Below are 27,013 nucleotides of genomic sequence, written 5' to 3' on the forward strand. Positions count from 1 at the left end.
GAATCAATTGTATCAATAGCAGAAATGGGGACATTAGAAACATTCTGAGTTACCACCAAAGGGACAGAAATAGAATCATCAAGGCTAGCAATAGAATCCTCCACCAAAGAAGGATCAATCTAAGAAGAGCTATCTAGCCCATCTACAATTGTGGAGATTTTCTAAATCGTATAGTGATCATCTGAAACCCCCAACCACCAAGAAGGTGATTTCTTCAATCTAACCTTTTCAGAGGAGCATCGCGCAATGAGATGGTCGATCTTATGACATTTCCTGCATCGAAGGGAATTCCCTCATAATCAAGAAGTTAAAGGCAAGACCCCTTTAGAAAGGCCAACATTATCATTTCAGGAAGCCCCTTGGAGACATTAATCTTTGGAAGAATACAAGCATACATCATCCTAAACACATTGGAAGACCCTACATCTACCAACAAGAAGTCCCCCGGGGCTTCCCCCACAGCCTCCAGGACTGAATCCAACCAAAAGTAAAGGGAAAGATTTACTAACCTTACCCAAAGAGGAATCTTATTAAAGGATTCAGTAGTCAAGTCAAAATCCTTATACCAAGGTTTGGCCATTAAGGGGAACCTCTCCTCCCAAGAGAAACCATGGCACAAGATGGAATTTCTATCTTCAGCATTAGCAAATTTCACAATAAAAAAACCCCTTATTATAACAAGGTAAATCTGAACTAGATCTGAGATGATAGGTTCCCAATATTTGGAAATCCAAGCATGCATATCCGAAAGAGAGGGCCAAAAATCCCTAAAATGAAAAATGGAAATTGTAGAAGAGAAATTCACCTCATACGTAGAGATCTCATCAACAATTTCTAAATCTAGATGAAGCACTAACGGATTACTTACAAAGACAGGCACCACCAAACGAAGCCTCGATTTCACAGTAGGACCCCCAATACCTGCCTCATAAGCAGCCACATCCGCATAAGAGATCTCAGATCACCTCACAGTAGCTCGAGACTTAGCATCAAGAGAACGGTGGGTCACAATAACAGGAGCAATAGGAACTACATCCATAATGATCTAAGCCACCACTAGGGACAAAGAGGTTCCACAGTCGCAACCAGAGAAAGAACCACATCCCCAACATCGAAAAGAGAATAATGGGTGGGAGAAGACAAAGTATGAAACCCATCCTAAACATCCCAAATAGGAATAGCAGAGAAATGGTGAGCAGCAGGAATAGCAAGGTTAGTGGTAGAAGGACCTGCATCAACGAAACAAGCCGCAACAAGTGGAGCATCCACAGTCACACCCAAGGAACTAAGATCCTCTACTGAAGCTTCAAACAGACGATGGGCGAGAGAGATAGGAATTTTAACAACATGATGGGCAGGAACCTTCACAAGAGTAGAAGCGGGAGCCTTCATCACCTTACTTATAGAAAGGGAGCCTTCATGGGAGCCTTAATATTTTGACTTGTTTCAATGTGAGAACATATCCTTTAATTACAATTCAAAAGGCATTTATCATATAGCAGACTATTTTCCAATCGGTAGATAGGATTGTGTTTGTTATTGTTCCTCTCATGTATCCATCATTGGCTTCATAGGTGTATGATTTTGGCTCGACCTATGATGAATACAAAGATGGGTCCCTGCGGTTTAGTGGCCCATTTGTCTCAGAACTAACTTTTTGTAATGACACAGGATCACAAAAATAGAGATGAACACTTTCAAAAACTCCACAAAATTTCTGAGTAACCACGATATTATTTTTCTCTATCTCACTACTACCCTTAGCTTGAAGACAAGGAAACCTGATTTGGGGGCAATTAGTGGAAAATCTTATTGTAAGGAAAGTGCTCCATTAACGACAACTATGTTGGTTTCATAATAGAGTTAAAGAAATGTTTTAAAATCTCTTTACTTATTTTCCTATAAATTTAGTTTCATGACTAGAGCCTACAATATTTGGTGTGAAACTACAATCTGATTCCACTATTGTTTCTACATATTAATGGACCAATGGGAAGAGCATCCTTGATATTGATTATCTTCTTATTTTCTCTATTGTCAACATGAGCTTCTATTTCAGTTCTCCAAAATTTGAATGTTCAATCTCTTCTTATTTCTACAACCTGGCTCTAATACCATGTGTAACGCCCCACCAAAGAATCCACAAGAATTAACCTAAAGTTTTACTAAGTTTGCCAAACATTTTTTTAAAGAAATAATAACACACACATTAAACATAAAGTGGTGGAAGCAATTACGTACAATCATAATTAAACAAAATCACAAATTTCATTCCTTAAGGATCCCAAGACATTGAATTACATTTAAATTTAATTAATCCTAAGTCTAACAATTACCACATTCACATGAAAGAATAATTAAAAGTCCAAAGTCCATTTAAATTATATACATTTGTTTTGAATGCCACTTGGCAATCAAATTCAGAATACTCAATCATCCATTGTACATGTCACAAGATATGAAAGGTTAAAAGAATATACATTTATAAAAATGGAATTACAGCATCCTCTTCGGATCCATGATATAAAGTACAATACCATAAATGAAACCATCCATCATAAAAGATGTAAACATCCATCATAAAATATAATCATCCATCATAATGATACAGAGATAGAATGAAAGGAAATGCAAACAAAGAAACTCCAGCCACGGTAGCAACAAACGGATCTTAACGGTAAGAGTAAAAAGCACTACCACCTAACCACATGGTAACCCAAAAAGGCCCACTCCCATCGCGCTAAGGAGATAATCTCAAGTCCCAAACAAGATACCAAAAAAAATATCAAAAGTACTCTCTAAGTCCAAGAAATCTTAAAAGTAATCTAACTCAAAGGTTTCAAGATAAATCGACATCTATACCCAGAGGCACACAAAGACACATAGGAAATCTACTATGTAAGCAGGCAAGTGTCATCGCACGAATCACGCTAGAGTTACCCTAGAAATCTTTCAAGACCCTAACCCCCTAGTGATCCCTATGTGGCCACTAGTATCCTCTCATACTGATAAGGTGTACTACAGATGCGAGGTCACAACCAAATGTTCTCTCTACTCCCATCCTAGTCTGTACTAGCATTGAAGGCATGGGCAAGAACAAACAAAGACTCATATTAGGTTCATTTTACTCTCATTTAGTGTAGTGTTTTCACTTATTAAACAACTTACAATGGGTTACCCTAAGGACCACTTAGGGCCCCGACCTCCATTGCAAGCCACTTCTCGACATTACATATAGATAACCTACCCTAGGCTCATAAGAGCACAAATCAATAATCATATAAAATCACCTCAGTCTTATCCAAGTGACTAGAAAGCATCAAAAGATAATTCACAATAACACATCAGTTCTCTACGAGCAACTGGAAAGCATCCCAAAAATAACTGACTGAAAACTCAAAATGGTTAAGTCAAATATGTCATAACATGACATCACTAAGAACAAATCATATCAAACACCTCAGTCCTATAAAAGCGACTAGAAAGTAATACAAATATAATTTGATCGAAGACTCTAAAATGGTTAAGTCAAATAGGTCATACATTCACCTCAACGTCACACAAGAACACTGGAAAGCAATAACAATCAATAGATCAACACACATCATAAAGTATACTAGACACATTACCATGGTTGAGTATAAAAGATCAGAGATCAAATCATCACAACCAGAGAACTCCCCAGCCTCTGGTAAAATCTTAAGACTGGTTAACACTCTAGTCAACCCAAACCCAAAACATAGACAACATAAAGATAACAAAATTTTCATAGTTTGGTTTGATTTGAAAACACATTGTTGAGTTAATTGTAAGGTTTCAGTTTTCATTTTCTCAAAGTATTATAATTACTAAGTTTTTTGAATAATAAAATTTCCCTAGTATTACAAACCATTTTCATATATCTGAACCATATAAACACATCCAAGTTTATAAAAGTAAACATTAATTCTCTCAATTAATTTCTTTGATTTTTAATTTACTTTAGAATTATATTTAAATAATAAAGTAATAAATCAAATTTTCAAATAATTAAATTTCAAATTTTAACAATACTTATTAACATTATTATTATTAATAATTATCAATTATTACCATAATAATTTTAATTTAATTAAACTTGGGAAAACTTTTCCAAAAAGGAAACCTACTAAAAATAGGAACTTTCAAAAATAGAAATCTGCTAAAAATAGAAACTTTCTAAAAATAGAAACCTATTAAAAATATAGAAACTTTCCCAAAATAGAAACTTGCTAAAAATATAAACTTTCTAAAAATAGAAACTTTCTTGAAATAGAAACTTTCTAAAAATAGAAACCTGCTAAAAATATAGACTTTCTAAAAATAGAAACCTACTAAAAACATAAACTTTCCAAAATAGCCCTGATGTAGAAATCTGAACCAACCAATCAAATTCTATAAAACGAAATTTGTTTTCCTTTTAGAACCTAAAACCCGATTTAACAATTCCATATACAAAACCTCAATTTAACAATAAGGGTTTCAATTTAACTCTTTCATAGATATATTCAAGAACAAAGAATGATAAATCTTAACACAAGGTTTTCTAGTTTCCAATTTATATACAAATGTTTCCTAAGAATGATAAACGACCAAATCCACACACACGGTTTTCAATCATTAAATTGCTTACAGAAGTTCTTGAAAATGAAAAACAATAAATATGCAAAACAAGGGTCTCAACTCAGAAGAATTCTGAAATCCAAAACACAATAGACATAGAGAAGACAAAAATTCAAAAGACGAAAAACCACTGTACAAATAAACAACGAGATCTTACCTAGATCTGATGCTAAAACAACAATCGCATGAAACACGCAAAACAATCCCCTTTCTCTAAAAACTTCCTTCTTTGAAATTGCTCTTCCAAACCCTGTGTAATTGCATAATGAGCTCTAGATCTTTGATAAAGAGTTCTCACTTAATTTGGAGTTCTGATTGTGCAATCACGCAATCTTTGATAAAGAGTTCTCCCTTAATTTGGGACTGTAATTGTGCAATCATGCAAGGGAACTCGCTAATCAATTATTGTTTTATTACTTGTTATCTTTTACCTCTTCATGCACAAACTTTTAGATATTAAAATATCTTTATTAAATTAATTAGCTTTCTCACTTTATTTAATTTATTATATTTTAATTTCATGCATATACTTTATGCAATTTAATTAAAATAAACTTTATTAAATAATTGCTTACTCTCTCTTTAATTAATTTATTATATTTTAATTTTATTCATAAGCTTTATGCAATTTAATTAAAATAAAGTTTATTAAATTATGTTTTCTCTCTCTTATTAAATCATGAGAGGCTTTAATAATATATTTATTAATTCAACTAACAATATTATTTAGAGTTTATTGCTTAAAATAAAAATTTTAAATTAATTATTATTAAATTAAATAAATATAAAACCCCAAAATTATAACTATAACTTTATCTTTTTCATGCACGTTTATTGAATTATAAAATAACTTTATTTAATTTTTATTCGACTTCTCTTTTCAATTAATTTATTAAATTTTAATCTCATGCACACATTATGCAATTTTGAAACTTTTAATAAATTAATATCTTTTTTCACTTTTTTATTTATTTTCGAACGTTTAATTAATAAAATATTTATTAACTTAAATAATAATAGTATATAGCATTTATTTAAAAATGAACTCTAAATATATTATTATTAAATTAAATAAATATTATCACGTTCTAAAATTAAACTTGTAACTTTTATCTTCAAATTTATTTATTTTTATTTAATTAATTTCCCAATTAATTAAAGTTAATTAAATATATAAATATCATAATAATTTCTCATTAAATTAAATCAATTTAATCATTTAATTTGACTTAATTAATAGAAAAATCACCAAAGATTTATAAAACAAAATACAAAAACTCATTATAGAAAAACACATACAAGATCAAACTAAAGGGTTATAATCACGAACTAACATCATTCGACGCATTTGGAAGGTAAACAACTCAGACACTTGTCCTAATTTTCTAAGACAAATAAGGGTTACATTTTGGACTTAAGAATTTATCTCCCCTCTCTTACCATTGAGATAATGCAATAGGGTACACTCATCTTGACAATTCAAAGAAGTCGATACCTGCTACCTACAATCTGCGTAAGATCCACACATGTACAAACACAACATTCTAAACAAAACAGGTAATGGTAGGAAGTGGTGCATCATGTAGATCTTGATTAGCAAGTGACTACGACTCCCTTAACCACATCAAAAACGCCATACATAAAAAAAGTATACACACACACCATACACATGCAATATAGGGTAAGTATCCATAAGAAGACACATAATAATCCATTTAACTAATCATCATCAATAACTAAAATCACTGAATAATCATCATGCATACATGAAGTATAGAGTACCAAGTAATCTCATCATAAATCAACTGAATGTGCAAAAATATTTGATTATCTCAAAACAATGCTACTAATCATCAAACATAAAACTGACCTAAAAGAGTTCGGCAATGATAGCAAAATGCAAACTAGGGGTAGGCACTACACCATGTTGAGTAACATAGATCGTGTCTACAAATGTAATTATATTGTCATTGTTATTTATATGTTCCAAATACAGATTTGGATCTCATATAAGTATGAAAGGAGGAGACATGTCTCCAAAGTTTAAACATCATTAGTTAGTATATTAATAATATAAATAACCATAATATATATAAGTAATATATACATCATATATTATATATAATAATGTATGTGTATAAAAGAATATTTATCTAATGATGATTTACCATCAATAATGAAACTCGTGATCATATCAATCTGATTGTAACTACAAACTCATCTCACATTCACAAATTCTTTTGCTAATTAAATTCTAACCTCTTTAAAGTTTAAGCACATTTCAATTTGCACAATTTAAACCGCATTTAGTGCTTACATTAAAATCATGTAATAAATGCAACAACTTTCAAGACATTAGTGCCACTGCAAACTTCGAAACATAAAAAGGAAACAGAAAATTCTCATATCACAATGACTTCCCAGAGTAAGACAATTAATATTATTAATCATAAGAATAATCTCCAACTATAAAATTGTAAGGCAGGAATTGGACAAGAATAGAAAAATTTAAATACTCGCATTTGCCAATTTGACTTTTGTTTGCAAAATACAAATCTAGAATTAGAATTCGCCTATCCTAATTTGACCTCAAAATGACCATAGCAAAATTTTAAAAAGGTGGAATAAAAATAACTTATTCTTATTCCAATTTTTAATAACTTATTCTTATTCCAATTTTTAATAAACCCAATTTGATGGGTTGTCAAGTCCATGACTTTGTTGTTTGATTGTATTTTGCTATTCAAATACTCAAATGCATTTTTGAACTATTTTCTCCATTCATCATAAGATATAAACTAGGTCAACATTATTTAACGTTTAATATGAGTGTTTTTTTAAATGACAAAAAAGAGTAATATCAGATTTAATATCTTTTCTAAACTTTCATAAAATTATCTCTACAAATAAATTTTGTATTTTGTCTTATAATTAAGTCTATGTTGAAAGATAGGCAAAAGTCTACAACGCATCGGTAAATTGCGAACTTCTCATTGAAGAGGTCTTGGGTTCGAATCTACTCGAGATTAACACACAATAATAATTACTCTAAAATAATAATAAAATAAATAATAAATAATCTAAGCTTCCGCCGATTATCTATAATTTTTATTAAAAAAAAGACTATGTTAAAAGATCATATTAATGTTTTATTTTCTTTAATATATTTTAAAATAAAATAATTTTAATTTTGAACTTATACTCATTAAGACAATTTGATTTAATTTAGAATTAAATTTATGATATACAATATAATGTCTTTAAGTTGTGGTATATCTTTCACTTAAATAATTTGACTTCTGAAAATTTAATAAAAAAGTCAGTTTTTATAAATTAAAAATCTTGTTTATTTAAATTATTACCAAACTAAAAAAAATCCATTTATTAAAATTTTGAAGTAAAACTTATTCCAATTGTTCGTATTTCAATTGTATCAACCAAACATAGAATATGCATCTTTCAATTCCTCTACCAAGTCAACCAAACAAGTCTGAATGATAATCCAGAAATTATTTTAAAAATGCATGAATACCAGAAGAGAGCTTATTCCGACATAAATGAATGCTGCATTCGGCAATTCTTGCAGCCATAACAGTGTCTTTTTAATTCTGCGTTATGATTTGCTTGTAAGTTAAAAATTACATGCAACTACTAAAAAATGTGGTAAATGCATTCTCAGAAAAGAAAAAGAAACACTATTTTCACATAAAATACAGTTCATGTTCAATATATCTTTACGGTGGATTTCTCTGTACATAAAATTCATTGAAAGCATTAATATCAACACAGTATTTGTTCAAATATTCAATTCTATGTATTTCAAACACTTGCATGATGCTCAGGCCTATCAGATCTTAAAAACTATTAGCACAAAACAAGTCAATAATATGCAACAAATATATGCATCCATTAAAAAATACCCATGCTTTTGTCACCACTGTGGCCTGCTTTACAAACTCTCCTGTGCCTAATCATCATTACTACAAAATTGGGCACCTTAAATATGTCAATGGTGCAGGAAAACGATTATTCAGCCATTGCATCCTCTTCATAAACCTCACCCGGAATCTCATTGAACATGAATTGCTCCTGATATTCTATTAGATATTGTGTTGACCTCTTAACATCCATAAATAAGGAGTACACCCGGCTGACATCATCAAGCTCAACACATTTTGCTTTCCGCTTAAGGGAAGCTAGAGAAGCTGCTGTAATTAAATGAATACCATAACGCAGAGATGTCTCAACTGCTATCTTCGTTAGAAGTTCCTTAGCATCATCTGTCATCTCCACATCTTCTTCTTCACACCTTATATCAAGAATTTTCCGCAGCTCATCTTCTTTATATGGTTGTGTTGAAATGATCAGCAAGCGATCTAATAGATCAATGGGGATACCATGTGGGGACTTGTAATTTGTCCCACGTATTTTTGTGATACCTCGATTTGTTGCAACAACCAATATTGGTGCCATCTCATTCTCCAAAGCACGATTCAAAAATGAAAAGCATTCAATGTCAAGCATGTGAACTTCATCAATAAAAAGAACACCAGGTACAATTTCAGCTTTGCCTTCTTCCCTCCATTCAGCTACTTTACCATCAATCTGTTCTCTAACTTCAGCGCGGATTTCTCCTGTATCCCCTGTAAAGAGGGCTAGAAACCCTTGTGTCCTGAGAAAGAAAACAGAAGGAATACAAGATTGTTACAATAGATTGTTATACACTAAAATAAATTGTACATTTCAGTGAATGAGCTTTCGTGGCTCAGCAATGACTTGCTGACCCAAAATTTTAAAATCTCGGGGCTCGCCAAAAACTCTGCAAAAAACTGGCAAATTTATTGAGCATCTATAAATATGTAATTTCTAAAATATTCTTAAAAAACACACATATACATTAGATTTGTAGTACACATATGATAGATTACGAATTATACACAAAATAGATACATTACAATAGATTATTAATTTATTACTAATCATACTTTTTAAAATTAATAATCATACTTTAAAATAGAAACAGAATGACTTGGTGAGTAGATTATTAATGACTCCATAGATACATTACATAACAGTAAAAGCATGTGACAGTAAATTATTTTAACAAGACATTACTAATCATAATTTACTATTGCGTGTTTTGCTATTGTAATTTTAAATTAAAAAATATGATTATTATGACTTATTAATAACCTGGTAAATAAATTACTTAACACTTGGTAAAATAAATTACTTAACATTTTAGTGTTAACTAATCTATTTACAAGTCATTAATTAACAGAATGACTTAGAATTTATTAAAACTAAATAGATCATTAAAATTTACTTTAGGCATGGCTTCGTAAATTATGATTTATGATTACACCTGAAATTTTCTAAATTAAGTTCTGGTGAAGTTTCAGCTGTAAACAAATGAACCATTGGAAGTTTAGATTTATCATTTTGCAGACTGATGTTAGCGGACATTGCTGTTGGTGCACCACTCGGTAGATCAGACCCTAAGCCTTGGAGAAGCACATTTGAAGCCTTCAGTTGTCTTTCTGTCTCTCCTTGCGTCACAATTTTGGCCCATAGAAATGTGATTTCTGTAGGCTAAAAAAATGCTTTTTACATATTAGGTTTTCGTTTTTTGTCTTACATGCCAACTTATATGCCGATTTCTCACAGTTTTTGGTGACTTTTTGCAGAAGTAATCGCTCTGAGTTACTGAGAAACTCACCACAAGTTTCAGTGTGAGTGACTCAAAGCCATAAAGGGCTCATGAGTACTGCAAAAATCAAAGAGCTTTTCAACTATGAGTTCAATAAGATGTGCATTCCTATTCATTGCAAAATAACATTGACAAAAAAATATGCAACTGGTTGTTCTCTGCACAGCGGGTGCATTTTGGCTTGCTCGAAAGCATCAGTTCAGATAAAACAATGGAGCTATTGGGAAGATTTTGGTGTGCACTGTTGGGAAAAATAGATACCACACCAAAAGGTCAACCACATTCATCACCAAACCAAAATGGTGTATTAAACAATTATAGAATTATGAAGAGACCATGATCAGCAACATCTAAAGACATGGGATGAGAGTTTAGCATATGTTCATTATTCTTACATCAGGACACTTCAGACCACAAGCTATTTAATGCCTTTTGAGTCACGTACTGGCATATACCATTTTCAGAGCTGAAACATTAGAGTAATTATTTTAAGTTTGGCCTGCCAATATTATACTTTAAGGTCAAGTTGATATACTTATCATTGTTTTGATGTTTTCAACACTTAACTAGTTTCAAACACTCACTGTAAAAATCAGTGTAACACGGGTACACGTCCACCCACCAAAACCGGCCCACACCCGAGACGAGGGGATGGCGACTCAGGCAGTGCCACCTCCACCAGAGACAGCGAGACATCTCCAAGACATCTCGGCATCCCCTGTGGATGTAGGGGGGCACCAGGACGTCTCCCACGGCAACAAAAAGGGGGACATTGAAATATTTTTTTAAATGAAGGCATTATTTTAATATTTTTTTGGTTCTATTTTTATTATAATGGGTTGTGGGTCCCATTCCTTCCTCCTCCTTTGTTCAAAAGTCTTCTATTCTTCATTTTTATTCACATTTGCAATTCTCAATGTTTGCAACAGCAAGAAGAAGAAGAGTGAAGAGCTGAGATAAAGGTTTGTGCAAGAGTGAAGAAAGTGATTGCAAGTGAAAAAAGAGAGCCTAGGAGCAAGAAGAAGAGGAGGGTTTACCATCTTGTTGAAGGAGTTTTCAAGCAAAAGGTAATGTTTTTAACTTGTTTTTCTGATTTTCAAATGCATGTTTATAAATTATTGCTCAATGTTTTTAGTTCTAAATATGTGTTGTTTCATCTTGTTATAGTTATCATTCATTCACTGAATCATTTATTAATAATAGATTAAGATTCTTGATGTTTCATTTTGCAAATTTTTGTTATTTAGTTTCAAATTTTAGAAAATTTAAAGTAGCGCATAGGCTGAAAGTTTGTTTGTTTAACTTTATTAAATTTTTTATTTATTTTGTGAAATGCACTATCAAAATGAGCTCCCACATTGATTCTCATAGTGATGATGAGATGGAATTTCATTCATATAGTGGCAATGAATCAGAAAATGAACCTAAGCCTAAGGTTGGGGCTAAAGATGATGATGACACCGTTGAGAGGGGTGAGCATGAGAGTGACATTGGGACTGGGCCAAATCAACAAGGGGTCCAAACTAGTTCCACTTCAATGGGTAGTGATTTTATACTACCTAGTACTCCATCTATTGATTGCCCCTCCCCATCTTTGGCACAGTGGGCTAGGGGTAAGATTGATCCAAAATCTCCACTAAAACAATTTGCCACTAGAATAACAAGCGGATCAGCATTAGGTAACACAAGAAAGTGGAGATGCAATATTTGTGGTGGTGTATGGTATGGTAGCATCACTAGAGTGAAAGCACACCTCTTTTGGACAGGTAAAGGTGTTGGACCATGTAAGTTTTTGACTAAATCCAAAAACTTGGAAGTTTAGAATTGAATTCAACAAGCTTTGGGGAGTTCTAGAGTAAAAAACTTGAAGTTTGGAATTGAATTCAACAAGCTTTGAGGAGTTCTAGAGTCAAAAACTTGAAGTTTAGAATTGAATTCAACAAGCTTTGGGGAGTACAAGAGGACTTGGGCAATCCAGTGCCTACTACCTTGGCTGGTAGGCAGTAGATTCAGACTATATAGTAGGTGCATGAGCAACAAATATAAGGGCAACAACACCGCGCATGTCTCTTCTAGACCACAGTATAGAGCTTCAGCTACTACATTGCTAAGGGCAGCCTCTGCAACTTCCTCTACTTATAGCTCTATGGGTGAAGCACCAGCCTAATCGAGCAAGGGGAGACATAGGGCAAAGTCTAGTGACAACAACCCTCTAGCAGATTTGTTTGCAGCCGAGACGAGAGAAGTTAGATGCATGCATTGGGAGACTGTAATTTGCCAATGGCATTCCACTTCATATTGCTCGGTCTCCTTATTTTAAGGAGGCATTTCAGAATGTAGCGAAGGTGGGGTTACCATCATATGTACCACCAGGTGAGCACAAATTGAGGACTAAAATCTTGGATGATGAGTATTCCAAGATTAGTGAGTCCATGGAGAGCATGAGGGTTGTTTGGGAGGATTCAGGGTGCATCATTATCATGGATGGGTGAACGGACATTAGACACAGTGCACTCATCAATGTCATAGTCACATGCGCAAAGGGCCCATTCTTTCTTAGGGCGGTTGATTGTTCAAAGCATCAAAAAGATGTCGATTTTCAGTTTCAAATTCTTCGAGAAGCCATTGAGGAGATTGGGCCACACAATGTGGTCCAAGTAGTAAATATGTAGCTCATGTGTGCAGAGCTGTAGGGAGGCTTATTGAGGCCACATATTGGTATATTTGGTGGACTCCTTGTTGTGTGCATTCTATGAACAATGCTCTAAAGGACAAGGGGAAGATTAGCTAGATAAAGGGAGTGGTGAGTGATGCTAGAGATGTGCAAATGTATATCTGCACCCACCACACCTCACATGCACTATTTAGGAGCTTCTCCAAGAAGGAGTTCCTAAAGCCAGTTGAGACATGGTATGCATCCTATTTCATTCTCTTGGAGAGAATGCTTGAGTTGGAGGAGCCACTGCAACTAATGTTTATGACAAATGTATGGAATAGGTATGGTTCCAGGTCAGAGCAAGGGATGAGGGTGAAGGAAATAGTTAAGAGTGATGTATTTTGGAGCAATGCAAAATACATTGTCTCTATCATTAGGCTAATCTTCGAGTTGATCAGGTATGGAGATGGGGATGCGCCTACACTTGGAGAGGTGTACGAGTGCATTGATTCTATGCTTGGGCAGATGAGGGCACTTGTGCGAGAGAAGGACCCCACATTAGCCTTCCGATAATGATCACATTCGGCCTATTATTCAGCGTAGATGGGACAAACTTAACACACCCTACACATGGCTGCATAAGCAGTGAATCTGAAGTGGTACGTGACTAGGCCTGGTAGAGCTAGACCACTTCACGATGATGAGGTGATTTATATTATATAACACTTTAAGACTTTGTCTTAAGACTTAGGTTTTTATCATTTTATAAATTAAGATCATTTACATTACTAGCATCTTGATTCTTCTATTTGCTAATAATTTGTACTTTTAAATTTTTTCAGGTGAAGGAAGGGTTCTTCAAGTGCGTAGATAGGATGTATGACCTTGAGACAGTAGCTAAGGTTCACACTAAGTGGACCAAATTTGCTACTCCTAGGGGTTCCAATCAAGCGGCAAAGGCGGATATCAAGACTATGGCACAAGAGGGTCTGATTTTGTGGTGGTTAGCTTATGGAGCAAAATCTACAACCACCACACTAGCTATTTGTTTGCTGTCCCAAGTACTTAGTTCCTTAACTTGAATCCATTTAAGTTTCAATCATCATTGTTCAACTTCTAATTCCCGAGTCTCACATTGGCCAATTATTTTTCATCTTAAGTTGAGGAATTGGTCTATATATAGCTTCATCCACTCTTAAGAGGAATAGACTTACCTCTCAGAGAGCAAAGAAGCTAGTGGCTGTACACAATGTGTTACATATCGATGACCGCAAGACACGTGTGTACAAGGAGAGCCCAGCATCACAATGGGATGTCGAGCCTGAGGAGCCATCGCAGATTGATGAGGAGGAAGATTTTAGATCCAGCCACAAGGCTAGTAGGTGTTCCCTTTTTGGCTCTTCATCTTTGAGAGACTGATTGTTCCAATGGCGATGAGTTTCAACTTCCAGCCTCCAAAGAATGATCAATAATCATTGATCATTGATTTGGCATTTTCATTTGGACTCTTGGAGACTTGTAGTTTTTGTTTGCATTATATACTTATTTAGATATCATGATTCGTGGCACATGATACTTATTGTAATCATCCTTAAGTCATGACTCATATGATCATTGATTACTATTAGATAGTAGAATCTAGATACTCATACTATTGATCTTAAGACTGCTATATAAACTAATATTTAAAATTATATAATTTGGCACTCTTTCATTTGCTGATGTTCAATATTTAACATTCATTGTTTGTCATTTGATCATGCATCATGATGTTCCAGTTCAAAACTTCAATACAATGTACAATTTTTATTGAATTTTTTACATCTTTATATGATTATATCTTATATTGTATAATTGTAGTACATCTTTCATAACTAGCATTTTAAGAACTATCTGTATAGTATGTACACCCCTGCTCCCCCTACACCCCCCTGCCCCCACCATCTCCCCAAATCAAGGCCCTTCTGTCCCCCAGTCCCGCAAGGTGGTGTAACTATGTTAAAAATTATTATTAAATACTTCAAAGGGAAATTGTAATCCAAGGGCCTCTATTTGTAGGTGCTTAAAAAGATTGCCTTGACTTCATTTTCGATTTTTCACTTTAGAGCATCCATGTCAAATTCACAGCCAAGGACAAAAATCCTTGGCTGTTTGGAGGTCTTCAACGACAAATAAACCTCTTGGACTTTGGAGATGACTCTTGTTTCATATAATTTAGTTCAAATCTAATCATAAAAGTAGCTTGAAAATTTGTTGTGTGTTTGAAGTACCTGTTTTCATTTTCCAGATGCTCTTCTATTTTATTTTGTTTCAGAAAACCATCAGGGAAGCATGAAAAAATCATATACTTCCAAAAATCCTAGACTGGGACATTGTATGTATTGGTTTTCTAATACCATGCCCATTAGAAGACTTAATGCTACTGTCATCCAAATAGAGGGAACTGTGTTACCGAAGAGACAAGAGGCCAATTGCTTCATATACAAAATTGGAAAATACATCTGCAGGTTCATGGGAAATTAAAGGAATCACAAGCCAAGTATAAGCAAAGGAACGATTAGCTCTAGCAATTTAGGATACAAGCACCACCAGGCCAACTAAAGCCTGAGATATGACCCATTTCAAATAGTGGAACAGCTAGGCCATAATCAATTCCATTTGGATTTACCACAGTATTTCATAAATTTATCTTTGTTTTAGTCAAGCCTTACATGCTTATAAGAAACGGACTGTTATCTCCAGTTGGAGAACTTTTGCAATGCGGTCAAGACAGACCATATTCATAAATGTTAAAATTTACAGTTGTTTATTTCAAGCCTTATATATACTTGACAAGGAAGATGGACTGTTCTCTCCAGTTGGAGACCTTTTGAAATGCAGACAAGACAAGTAGGGAGCGATGTGCTTCAAAAGACAGTGTGTCAGTCTAGAAGGTGAGTGCACAAGACTCGGCTGGTTGTACTCAACTGGAAACTACCAAGAAGGCAAAATTGTATTCAATTAAAAATATGAGGAAAATATTTCAACACTTGTTAAGCTCCTGAGCATTTGGGGACTGAATGCCTCTATATTGGTGGGAAGGAGTGATCCATATTATGAATTGAGTTGTGTTCACTCAAGAAATCACAAATGTTAATGATGAATATGACCTTGGGATTGTCCAGAATGCCACAAAAAACTATGAAAACAAGGAAGCAGATGGAAAAAATGAGAGTTGACAAAAAATTGAAAGTTTCCAATGGGATGCAATTTTGTTTCTGCCCTAGCAGTTTTGCTTTTACCCACTGATTTTGATGGAACCTTAATTTTAGTCTCCATTTTGATTATGAAAAGTGATGAAAAGATGAGAATATTAAGATGGACAGAGTGGCTGTGAAGAATTCATAATCATAGACTATGTATTAATACCAATGTCAGCACAGTTGGATAAAGAGAAGAAACAGTACAAAAGAGCAAAGGACTAGAGTTTCTGGAAGAAAGCATTGCAAGATGAGAAATGTACCGGGAAATGATTACCCAAAATTGGCTTTTCATATGGTTCAATTCCAAAGTAGTGCTCTTATTTGGAGAATTTGATGGAAGAGCTATAAAAAAGAAGCATCACATTCCAATCAATTTATCAAGAAGCTTGTCCAAGAGACAGATGTTGTTGTTGAAGACTATTGTCATAAGGACTGCAGACTAAGTGTAATCAGACACATCATTATCTCTGGTTTTACCAGTCCCAGGAGACCAGATATATTCTGAGAGCAGTTGAGATCTTTCTTGATGCTGTACCTGGTGCCAAGTTTTTCAAGAGAGTGCAATTAGACTGAATACGAGTTTCACAGCAGGGTTACTTACTTGAGCTCCTGCAGCAACTATTCTGAGCTCAAGCTTGCATGATTTACAACTTTATGATATAGTTGTAATTATACTTCTGTATTTGGTGTATTCGGTTGGGTGAAAACAATCAACAAGGTTACACCAGCATTCGTTGTTCCTATTCTGTTGTGACTATTTTGAATTTTGATTGGTGTACTTGCCTCATCTGGGCATCATGATAAATCGAAATATTACAGGATTGCATGGGCATACATTCAAAAATAACTGGAATTCTGAGTATCAGCGTACTAACAGAGCTGCCATTCCTGCTCCAGAAGGAGTGATCTATTAGGATTTTGAATCGTTACTAGTGCTATTTTTTCTACTATAACTGGAACTATGACTGGTTCAAATTGGTCTGCATCTTTGAGAGATACTCAGCGCTAAATACCAGCTGGAACATTATGGGCAATTGCTACTACTAGTGCTATGTATTTGATCTCTATATTATTAATTGGATCTGTAACCACAAGAGAGGGACTTCTAATGGACAGGCTTTTGACAGCAACAGTGGCTTGGCCAGTACCAGCAATTATCTATATTGGTATTATATTATCACATGAAGCAATATCTATATTGGTATTATCTCTATTGGAGCAGCTCTCACATGATGATTGTTATGAAAAACAAAGAAGGCATTGAATAGAGAACACGGCAAGTTATAGTGAAGTATAAATGATCATCCCGATATATTCACAATACAAATATCAGATGCAAGAATTGCACAAGAATCACAACACATACGCAGAGACAATAATCTACATGAAGCGACATGAAGTTTTTGTGGAAGACAATGGTTCTGGAGCAGGTTTTGATTTAAGTGATATGCGCACAAATTTTATAGATTTTGTTGTGTATCAATGAACTCCAAAAGTTTATGCAGTTGAGAAATATAAACAAATCAGGGTCTGCAGAGAGAAGTATTTGGGCAACGTTAATAAAAGTAAAATCTACAAATACCAACAGTGGTATGTACATGTCAAAAGTAGATAGGTTGTTGAAGTTGACAACTTAGTTATCAACTCAATTAAACAATCAGTATAAGAAATATGTTCACAGTCAGTTTTTGGTTGGTTTTGAGGTATAGTTTTAGCAAGGTATAGGTTTTGGGATCAATTAGAGTTTATAAAATCCTTGAAAGTCTGAGAAGAGGTGTGGAAGTTGATGTAAGAAGTTAGACACTAATTGAAAGTGGTTTTCTGCACAATTTTCCTAATGTTATTCTGAGAATATTCTGATTTCAGGCGTTAGATCATGCTGGACAAACCCTCACTAGGGTAACCAGCAAGTTGTAATATGTGAAATCTTTATGTTCCACGTAGACCAAGCCCTCAAACTTGGTAGGGAGTTGGGGAATGGCGTGTACTTTATTACTCTAAAGTGGCAGAAGGCCGTGCACCAAGTTGTACGTGCAATAGATCATGAACACTCTGTGTAACTGTCACGGTATGGACAGTGGATTTTTTATTACAAAAAGAGGGGTAAACGCTTTGACCTGGAGCTATGAACCAGTGAGGCCACAAACGGAGGACTTCATCCCCATTAGATTTGAACCTTGATGGCAAGGATAACAACTCAAAAACTTAACCATCACGACATGCTCACGGTATGGACAGTGACAGAACAGGATGGTATTGATTTTGCTCACACTAATGATTGGTGAATTTAATGGTTGGATTGAGGGGTGCAAGGGAGAGTTTGAAAGATGTATAGTTGCTTGGTCAAGGGAGAGGGTGAGTTTGTGCCCTCATATGTCGGTAATCTGCAGGTATGAATACAACTGTCACACTGGACAGTAAGGTCATTAGGATTTGATTTCTATTGAAAAATCATTGAAGTTGAAGTGTAGAGAGTTAGGGAAGTGAGGGCAAGGTGTAGATTTTTGTGAGGAGTAAGTGTCCCTAATGATTTAAGAGTGAGGGAATAGGTATTTGAGTTTAAGAAGTGACTGCTCCACAGGTCTAGTTGACTGTCATAAGTCTGACTGAGTTAAGGATGCTATTGGGGGTTAGTAGCAGTGCAATATTAGTTTAAAGGAATGTTATAAGTAACATCTTTGGCCTAAGAGTCAAGGCCTGAAGGGTCAAGGGTTGAACCAAGGAGTGGATACATGAAAGCTAAGTCACAAGGTTCGTGTGGAGTTTGAGTTCGACGATCATGAAGTTTGACAAGGTCCAAAAACATCAAACAAAATCGACATAAAATTTGCCTTAGATAATTTTTAAATAAAGAAAATATATAAGAAATTATAATAAATTAATTAATAATAATAGATAAACATACAAGATTTTAATATTTTACTAATAAAAAACATAAAATATATATTATTTATAAGTAACTATAATAAATTAAATAATATTAGATAAACGTACAAAATATTAATATTTTATTAATAATAAACATAAATAAAATATATATTAAACATTAATAATTTTTTAATAAGAATCATATAAAAATATTTTACTACTTATAAAGAAATAAAAAATACATCCATTATAATAATATTGTAAACCACATTATAAACATAATAAACCACAGATGCCTAATAGTGAAATATAAAATTTAGAAATGTCCGCTGAGGCTTGTTAACTACCGCTGGGAGATCGTCGCCAAAACTGCACAAAATATTCATGGAAGCCCAATGAAGACGACTACAAATTAGACGGAAGCAACAAATGAGTCATCAAAGTCAATGTCGTTCGGTTGGAAAATGAATAGAAGCTACCATTCATTGACCAAGCAGATTGTCATGAACCCTCCCCTCTTTCCCGTCACGAATTTGATCGAACTTTTTAACCCTTGAATATGCGACGAATTTCGAACTTCATCTTTGAAGTTTGCCAAACCCTATAACATAGCATGAAATGATGTAATGTAGAATTGTTTGGGAGAGAGGGACATTCACATTGTATTGTCAACATGCTGATGGTGATGGTAGTTGTCAATAGGCATTAAGAATGAAGAATAGTGCATTTGAGCAGCCCAAGAGTGTGGACATAAGGTAAGGACAAGGTGTCTCATGATGACTGTGATCAGCAGTTGTGATTGTGATCAGAAGTTGGACCTTGCAATGTCATCAGCTGTTGATGGACTGATCAAAGTTTGAGTACTTGATGTTTGTGGAGTTGAGTTTAGAGGCTTGAGTAGCATGACCAAGGTATATGGCCTAGACCACTGACAGGTCTTGAAGGTTTGAAGGAGAACAATAGGTTGGTCGGATCCAAGAGTTGATCCAAGAAGTTGAGTATGAATAGTGACATTGGTAAGGGGAGATGATGTGAGAAGTTGCATCTCACAAATAGTTGATAACTTATCCTTAATAATTGGACATTGTGTTAAGGTCCACTTATGCTCTGCATCATATTGGGATCAGAGCGAGAAGGTCTGAGATATAGTTGTGATGTTGAGAAGAGAGGCCTAGGATAGGCACGAGATGGGTTTGAAAGATAGAGAAATGCTAGAGGCATACAAGGCATTGAAGGAGTTGATAAGCAATGGAAAGGAGAGAGAGGAAGAAGTAAGGAGGCGACAAGAAGAAGAAAAGATGAGGCAAGAAGAGATAAGTAGCTTGAGAAGAGCACTAGAGGAGAATGAAGCAAAAATGAAGTAACTTGTAGAGAGTATAAATCAAGACAGGAGGGACTGGCACTTGAGAGAAGAGTCATTGAAAGTAGAACAGCAAGAGGATGAAGAGCCCAATGTTGAAGAGGTTCTAGAGGATGAAACAGAAATGACATAAATGGATGCTGGTGAGAACAGTAAGGAAGCAAATCCAGTAGGGCTTGGGCATGATGACTGTGATGAGAATGATGAGTTGGGGACAATGACAAGTCCTTTGAATGAAGTAGAGGGTACAGGGCAAAAGGATACCCCTGTGACAGTGACTATGGTGGGCAATGTTGTAACCTTAAAATGGAATAATGATATGGAGTGCCAAGAGGAATGGCATCAGACTAAGGAGTTTGATTGGGTCTCACAGGCAGAAGAGACCAAGGAAGAAGATGAGTCGGTGATTGGTCATGGATAGACCATAGAGTTTTGAGTATTCTTCAAAGATGGAGATTGAGAATGACAAAGTGTGTCATTGTGAAAGAAAATTGATCAGAGTACTCAGTACAGGTATGCACAGTTGAGACAAAGGTATTGAGCAGGATGAAGATTTTGGACAGTAATAAACTAATGGTGATGCACATTTTTCCATGGGGAGGCAGACCAAGGATGACAATGAAAGAGAAAGAGCAGACTCAGACAAGGGTGAAGTGGAACAACATTGACCTATTCAAGCCAAGGATCAAAATGAAGTTTTGTTTTGCTTCCTAATGTCTTTTTGATGGAGGTACTTCCAAGGGACTCGGAAGATTTTCACCTGAACACCGAAGGGGCCACAAGGAGGGTCATATAATAGATACATGACGATATGGATCCAATAAGACCTACAAGGTCATTAAAGGTTGTAATCATGGCCATTAGAGCCATCTGAATGTAATTGGGATGAAAAGATGTCCATAAATGCAAAAATGCCAAAGATTGGCAAACAGTGGCCTAGAGGGCTAAATGGGTAAATAGGAGTTTTAATGCGCTTAAGGGAATGAAATATGTTGCAAGGCCATTAATAAGGCCCTTTGAATGTAATAAGGATGTGCTTAAAAGTTCAGAGTCCAAAGTTTATAGGTTGTTGAAGTTAACAACTTAGTTGTCAAACTCAACAACACAATTAGTATAAGAAATCTGTTGCCAGACGGTCTTGGGGGATAGTTTTAGCAAGGTATTGGTTTTGAGATCAATAAGAGTCTATAAAATGCTTGAAAGCCCAGGAAGGGGCATGGAAGTTGATGTAATAGGTTAGAGTCTAGACATTAACAGAACGTGGTTTTCAGCACAATTTTTCTTATGTTATTCTGAGAATAGTCTGATTTCAGGCATTAGATCATGCTGGAAGTGTACATTTTGATAAATCTTTTGCTGTATTCGATGAAGATGTGAATCTTCTTTGATTTGGCTTTTGTTTCAAGTATTTTCATTGAGGATCAGGTAAGATATTGGAGTTTTTGTGTAAACTGTTTCAAACCCTCACTAGGGTAACCAGGAAGTTGTAAAATGTGAAATATTTATGTCCTACGTAGACCAAGCCCTCAAACTCAGTAGGGAGATGGGGAATGGCATGGACTTTATTACTCTAAAGTGGCAGAAGGCCATGCACCAAGTTGTACGTGCAATGGATCATGAACAGTCTGTGTAACTGTCACAGTTTGGAGAGTGACAGAACAGGATGGTATTGATTTTGCCCACACCAATGATTGGTTAATTTAATGGTTGGATTGAGGGGTGCAAGGGAGAGTTTGAAAGATGTCTAGTTTTTTGGTCAATAGAGAGGGTGAGTTTGTGCTCCCATATGTTGGTTATCTGCAGCTATGAATACAACTATCATTATGGACAGTAAGGTCACTAGGATTTGATTTCTATTGAAAATCCATTGGAGTTGGAAGTGTAGAAATTTGGGAAGTGAGGGCAAGGCGGAGGATTCTGTGACAAGTAAGTGTCCCTAATGATTTATATTTTCCGAAGGGTCTTGTAATTGGAATTTGAAGAGATCTTCGTCTATAAGATGAAGAGTCTAATTTCAATCTATTTATGTTATTGCTTAGTGTATGGTAATGCAATCAAGTGAAAGCTTTGTACTTCAAACATTTTTATATCAATAAAAGAGATTTTTGCTGGTGTGGCTGGGTTTTCCCCTTCAAGTGGAAGGGTTTTCCTTGGATAAGTTCTTGCGTTTTTTGTGCATCTTTATTCTACCTTTTATTTTATTGCTGTTTATCTTTACTTTCTGGGCAAAACACTAATATCTTCGTGTTCTCAGCAGATGAATCTTCAGTTTATGGCACTCTAATCATAAGCTCGATTTGTGGCTAAATGATGTCTCTCCAGTTTTAACCACTTCAACGAAGTTTATCTTGTGACTATTTATATCTAGTTTTATTCTATAATGTCATTTATTATTAGCTACATTCTTTTTAAAAGATCTTTATGGGCTGGCATCAGCTACTTTAGATTATTATTTTTGCAATGTAGTAGCATTTATTTTGTCTGCTTCCTCTTCATATAGAGTCATATGGTTGTTATCAGATGCTGTTGATCAAGAAGAATCACCATGCAAATCCAGTATTTTTACCAGTATAGCAGTCATATATTAGTTTTAAATAATGGCTAAACCAAGATATAGAAGACCTTTAAGCCTGCATCGTATAGGAATCTTTTTATAGGGCCTGGAAATACATTCTTGTTAAGATTTCAAGAAACTGAACTCTTGTAATATTGAGTTGTTATAAAATAAAATTTTATAAATATATACAGATAATTTTATTAAATTTTTCTCCACAAACAATTCTTATTTCAAATGAAGATCTGGCTCCACTTCTATTAAACAAGGATTAGTTTTTCTTTAAGAACTTCCCAAATTTTTGCATAAAAGACCAAGACAAAACCCCAAGGAGCTTATCAAAAGTGAGCATAATACAGCTGAGAGTTTAAAATATCAAAAGGCTTTCTCGGATTTCTAACTTTTAAATTGGAGTGCTTCTTGAAATATCCTTTTTATGGCTGAAAAATTGCTAACCTGCTATTGATGACATCAATTTCATGCAGTGTAACAGAATGCACCACCTCCTTGCGCTTCTGCAGCTCCCCATCAGGACATTGTACGAACTTGGTCTGTGGACCCATGGCATCATAGTCCCTCGACCTGGCAAAAGACCGCCCCAACTTAGTGATCTTCCCAGAAGCCTTATCAATTGCTACAACATCCCCACTCTGGACCTTCTCCTTGTTCAAACCCTCAATCATCTTGCTTCCCAATTCATACATAGTCTCCATCTCTGTCGTTTTTAGTGTTAATTTCCCAGTCTTTGATGCAGCACCTGTAGCTGCTGGCCGATCTATTTGAATCTCAACAACCTCCCCTTCTATTATCTCTGTTTCTTCCTTAATTCTGACACCTATTGCCTTCCTGAAAGAACGAATGATTTTAGAAGTTAATATTCACCAATTGCTAATTCTTGACATTTTCTCAAAAAAGTCATTTATAATTGAATATATGCCTCAAGTTCAACAATCTCTTTAAAATATTATATGCTTTTAAGACTCTACACTGTACAGTATTAAAACCTATAAGAGAAATAATATGTGAGAAAACATATCAATAAACAGATATTTCAGGTCGCACTTTGTTTGCAAGATTTCTACAAATCGTTTTTTTAAGATCTTTTCTACTACTTTTTCTTTTCATTAAATAAAATTCAATATTATTCCTCTACTTTAAGATGGCAATTCTTTTGAAGAGCATATAAGATCTTATGGAATTTGAAATCAACAGATTTTTCAAAAGACAGGAAAGAACAGAAAGTTGTGCTAAGACTTCAAATTTGAGAAGATTAAGAATTCCATTTTGCAAATGTTTTTCCTAGTTCTACATATTTTAGACAACGTGAAATTCAAAATTCAAAATGATTCCTGGGATTACTAATATCAAAATAAGAAAACTAGAATATGATTTTGAAAGCTACTGACCCAAATCTCTAAAACTTCAGAAATAGAGAAATTCAGAACACAACGACACAAATGTGGATCAATATTCTCAACTTTAAGCAAAAAGGAATTCAGAACTCACTACTGAAAACACTTCACCTGAATTTCTGATCTTCAAAAAAGGAAATTCAGATTTCCATATTAAAATATATTTGCCAAGATTCGTGAATTGCAAAAATAAGAATTCTACAATTTAAGATTGACAAAAATTTGCCAGGATTTCAAAACTTCGACCATAAGAAATGCAGAACTGAATACGGGAAAATTATTACAACACATTTATCAGTATTATGAAACATAAACGATAAAGACTTAAAATTTTAAAATTGGAAAAAGAGTCAACTAAATTTCTAAAGCTTCATCCATGAGAAATTTTAATAATAAAAAATTCAAAGTTGAATATTATAAAGGATTTGCCATTGCTTAGATACTGCGACGATAAGAACTTCAAAATGGAATTTGAAGAAGACTTACCATCACTTCGGTAACTTCAACTATAGGAAATTCAAAACTGGTAATTGAAAAATATTTGCCATGATTTCCAAATTCAACCATAAGAAATTCAGAATTCAATGTTGAAAAGTATTTACTCGGACTTCTAGACTTCTAAAGACGCAAGATGCCTTAAGATTAAGCTGACCTGAAAGCTTGCGTCAAAGCCTCGGTCTTGTTCATCTCTAGTGAAAATATCTCACTGCCGGACATCATTGCGAATGGGGTTTCTTCGCCTAGAGCTTTAGCCATGCCCATAGCGATAGCAGTTTTCCCGGTGCCAGGCTGGCCGGCCAGCAGAACCGCGCGGCCTGCAATTTTCCCTTCCTTGATCATCTCGAGAATGACACCTGCCGCTTTTCTAGCGGGTTTCTGACCAACCATGCCCTGCGAAACGCCGCGGGCTTCGAGGGCATCATCCAAGCCCAGCCCTCTTATGTGCGAATGCGCAGCTATGCGTTCAATGCGCGTCAAGTCCCTGCTTTCCGATAACTTTACCTCCGCCATTAAAATAGATTTGCACTCTCACGAGTAAATAAGTGAACAGCACATAAACCACCGAGTTCTTAAGCCGTCTCTGTGAATACCTATTTATCTATTACAGAAACCTCGTCAGAGTTGTGATCCTAGTCTATGTTTTGGTTGAACGGGGGAAAACTTCCAGTCAAATTCAAAAGGAGCAGAGACGGGTCTCGTTTAGGGTTTCTGACGGTTTACCTACGTACGGCAACGCTCTACCAGGGTTTTACTTCTAAGGTCACGTTAACCATTCAAATTTTGAGGCACTTTGGCGAGCTTTAATGAACGCCTTGACTAGGATAAGTTCTGATATTGCTATCAGAATTTAACTGTGTGATTTTGAGTCAAACTCATTGACATGTTTCATGAGTAGTGATTTAGGATAAGTTGGTTAATTTTTTTTAATGTGGGTGGTATTTCCTCTTTTATACTACTAATTAAGTACTCTCCCATTAATGGTGCTCAAAATATTTTATGATTTTTTTTTGGTATTTATTATTTGTTTCTCATATGTGTGTGTGTGTACATACATACATACATACACACACCCACATATATCTGTGTGTATATACATACATATATATATATGTGTATGTATGTATATATACACACATATATGTGTGTGTGTGTATGTATAATACATTATATATATGGGTGTGTATGTATATATATTTGTATATATACATACATAAACATATATATATGTGTGTGTGTGTGTATATATATATTCTAATTATCAATTTTTTTAGTCTTAAGAAATTAGGTGTAGCATTCTCCTACAAAATACAATGTGTTGGGTAAACTTTTTAACATGATTGGTGATGTTGGCACAACCCATCTTCTAGTATCACATGGGTTGTGGGAGACTCGACCTCGTGCTTTACTATAGAAAACTCTCATCAATCGAGTTAGGCCCCTACCCCTCTAATTATCTAAATTTGGATTACATTCATATTTTTCATTAAAGGAATTACGAGTCTCCTTTCTTCAAAGATAAATAACTACGAAATAATACTTATTATTATTATCATTTTAGATTACGAATTTTTAAAAAATTCAAATCTTGTCAGCCTTGAGGTTGAACATTTTGATCTACAACTTGGTTATATATTTCTCTAGTGAAATCTAACTTTGCAAATCTAAGTGGTCATTCGCCATGCATGAATGTGGTCATCACCAATGTTGGTGTGTCTCTATTTATAGTGACTTGTTGCTTATTTGATCCTTATTAATGAAAGATGGCTATAGTAGAGCGAAACATTTTTCCTTGTCTGCTTTGTATGGTCTCGAAGGAAAACCATTCAAGTCAGTGCTTGAGAACTGCAACATGTCAATGATGGGAGAAGAATTTATTGTGTAACGCCCCACCAAGGGATCCAAAAAAATTAACCTAAAGTTTTACTAAGTTTGCCATACATTTTTTTTTTAAAGAAAGAATAACATACACATCAAACATAAAGTAGTGGAAGCAATAACATACAATCATACATAAACAACATAACAAATTACATTGTTTAAGGATCTCAAGACCTTGAATCACATTTAAA

The 27,013-nt window shown here is 34.6% G+C and overlaps 1 protein-coding gene across 1 annotated transcript; it reads right to left on the reverse strand.

Moving 5' to 3' along the window:
- Positions 1-8,339: 8,339 nt before the first annotated feature.
- On the reverse strand, positions 8,340-25,801 carry LOC149534627 (P-loop containing nucleoside triphosphate hydrolases superfamily protein). Its single transcript, XM_089804474.1, has 3 exons — positions 25,096-25,801; positions 23,488-23,877; positions 8,340-9,313 (listed from the first exon to the last, which is right to left on the reverse strand). The coding sequence occupies exons 1-3, from the start codon at positions 25,452-25,454 to the stop codon at positions 8,668-8,670; spliced, it is 1,395 nt and encodes a 464-aa protein (XP_089660600.1). The 5' UTR covers positions 25,455-25,801; the 3' UTR covers positions 8,340-8,667.
- Between the last annotated feature and the right edge of the window lie 1,212 nt (positions 25,802-27,013).

The sequence above is a fragment of the Cupressus sempervirens genome, chromosome 10 (assembly GCF_028749045.1).
Source record: "Cupressus sempervirens isolate cs-2001-9-10 chromosome 10, ASM2874904v1, whole genome shotgun sequence".
Classification (NCBI taxonomy): domain Eukaryota; kingdom Viridiplantae; phylum Streptophyta; class Pinopsida; order Cupressales; family Cupressaceae; genus Cupressus; species Cupressus sempervirens.

Coding starts and splice junctions, on each gene's coding strand:
- LOC149534627 (XM_089804474.1), bottom strand. CDS start 25,454: ATGGCGGAGGTAAAGTTATCGGAAAGCAGGGACTTGACGCGCATTGAA. Junction 23,878..25,095: donor GCTTTGACGCAAGCTTTCAG/GTCAGCTTAATC, acceptor TCGTTCTTTCAG/GAAGGCAATAGGTGTCAGAA. Junction 9,314..23,487: donor ATTGATGTCATCAATAGCAG/GTTAGCAATTTT, acceptor TTTCTTTCTCAG/GACACAAGGGTTTCTAGCCC.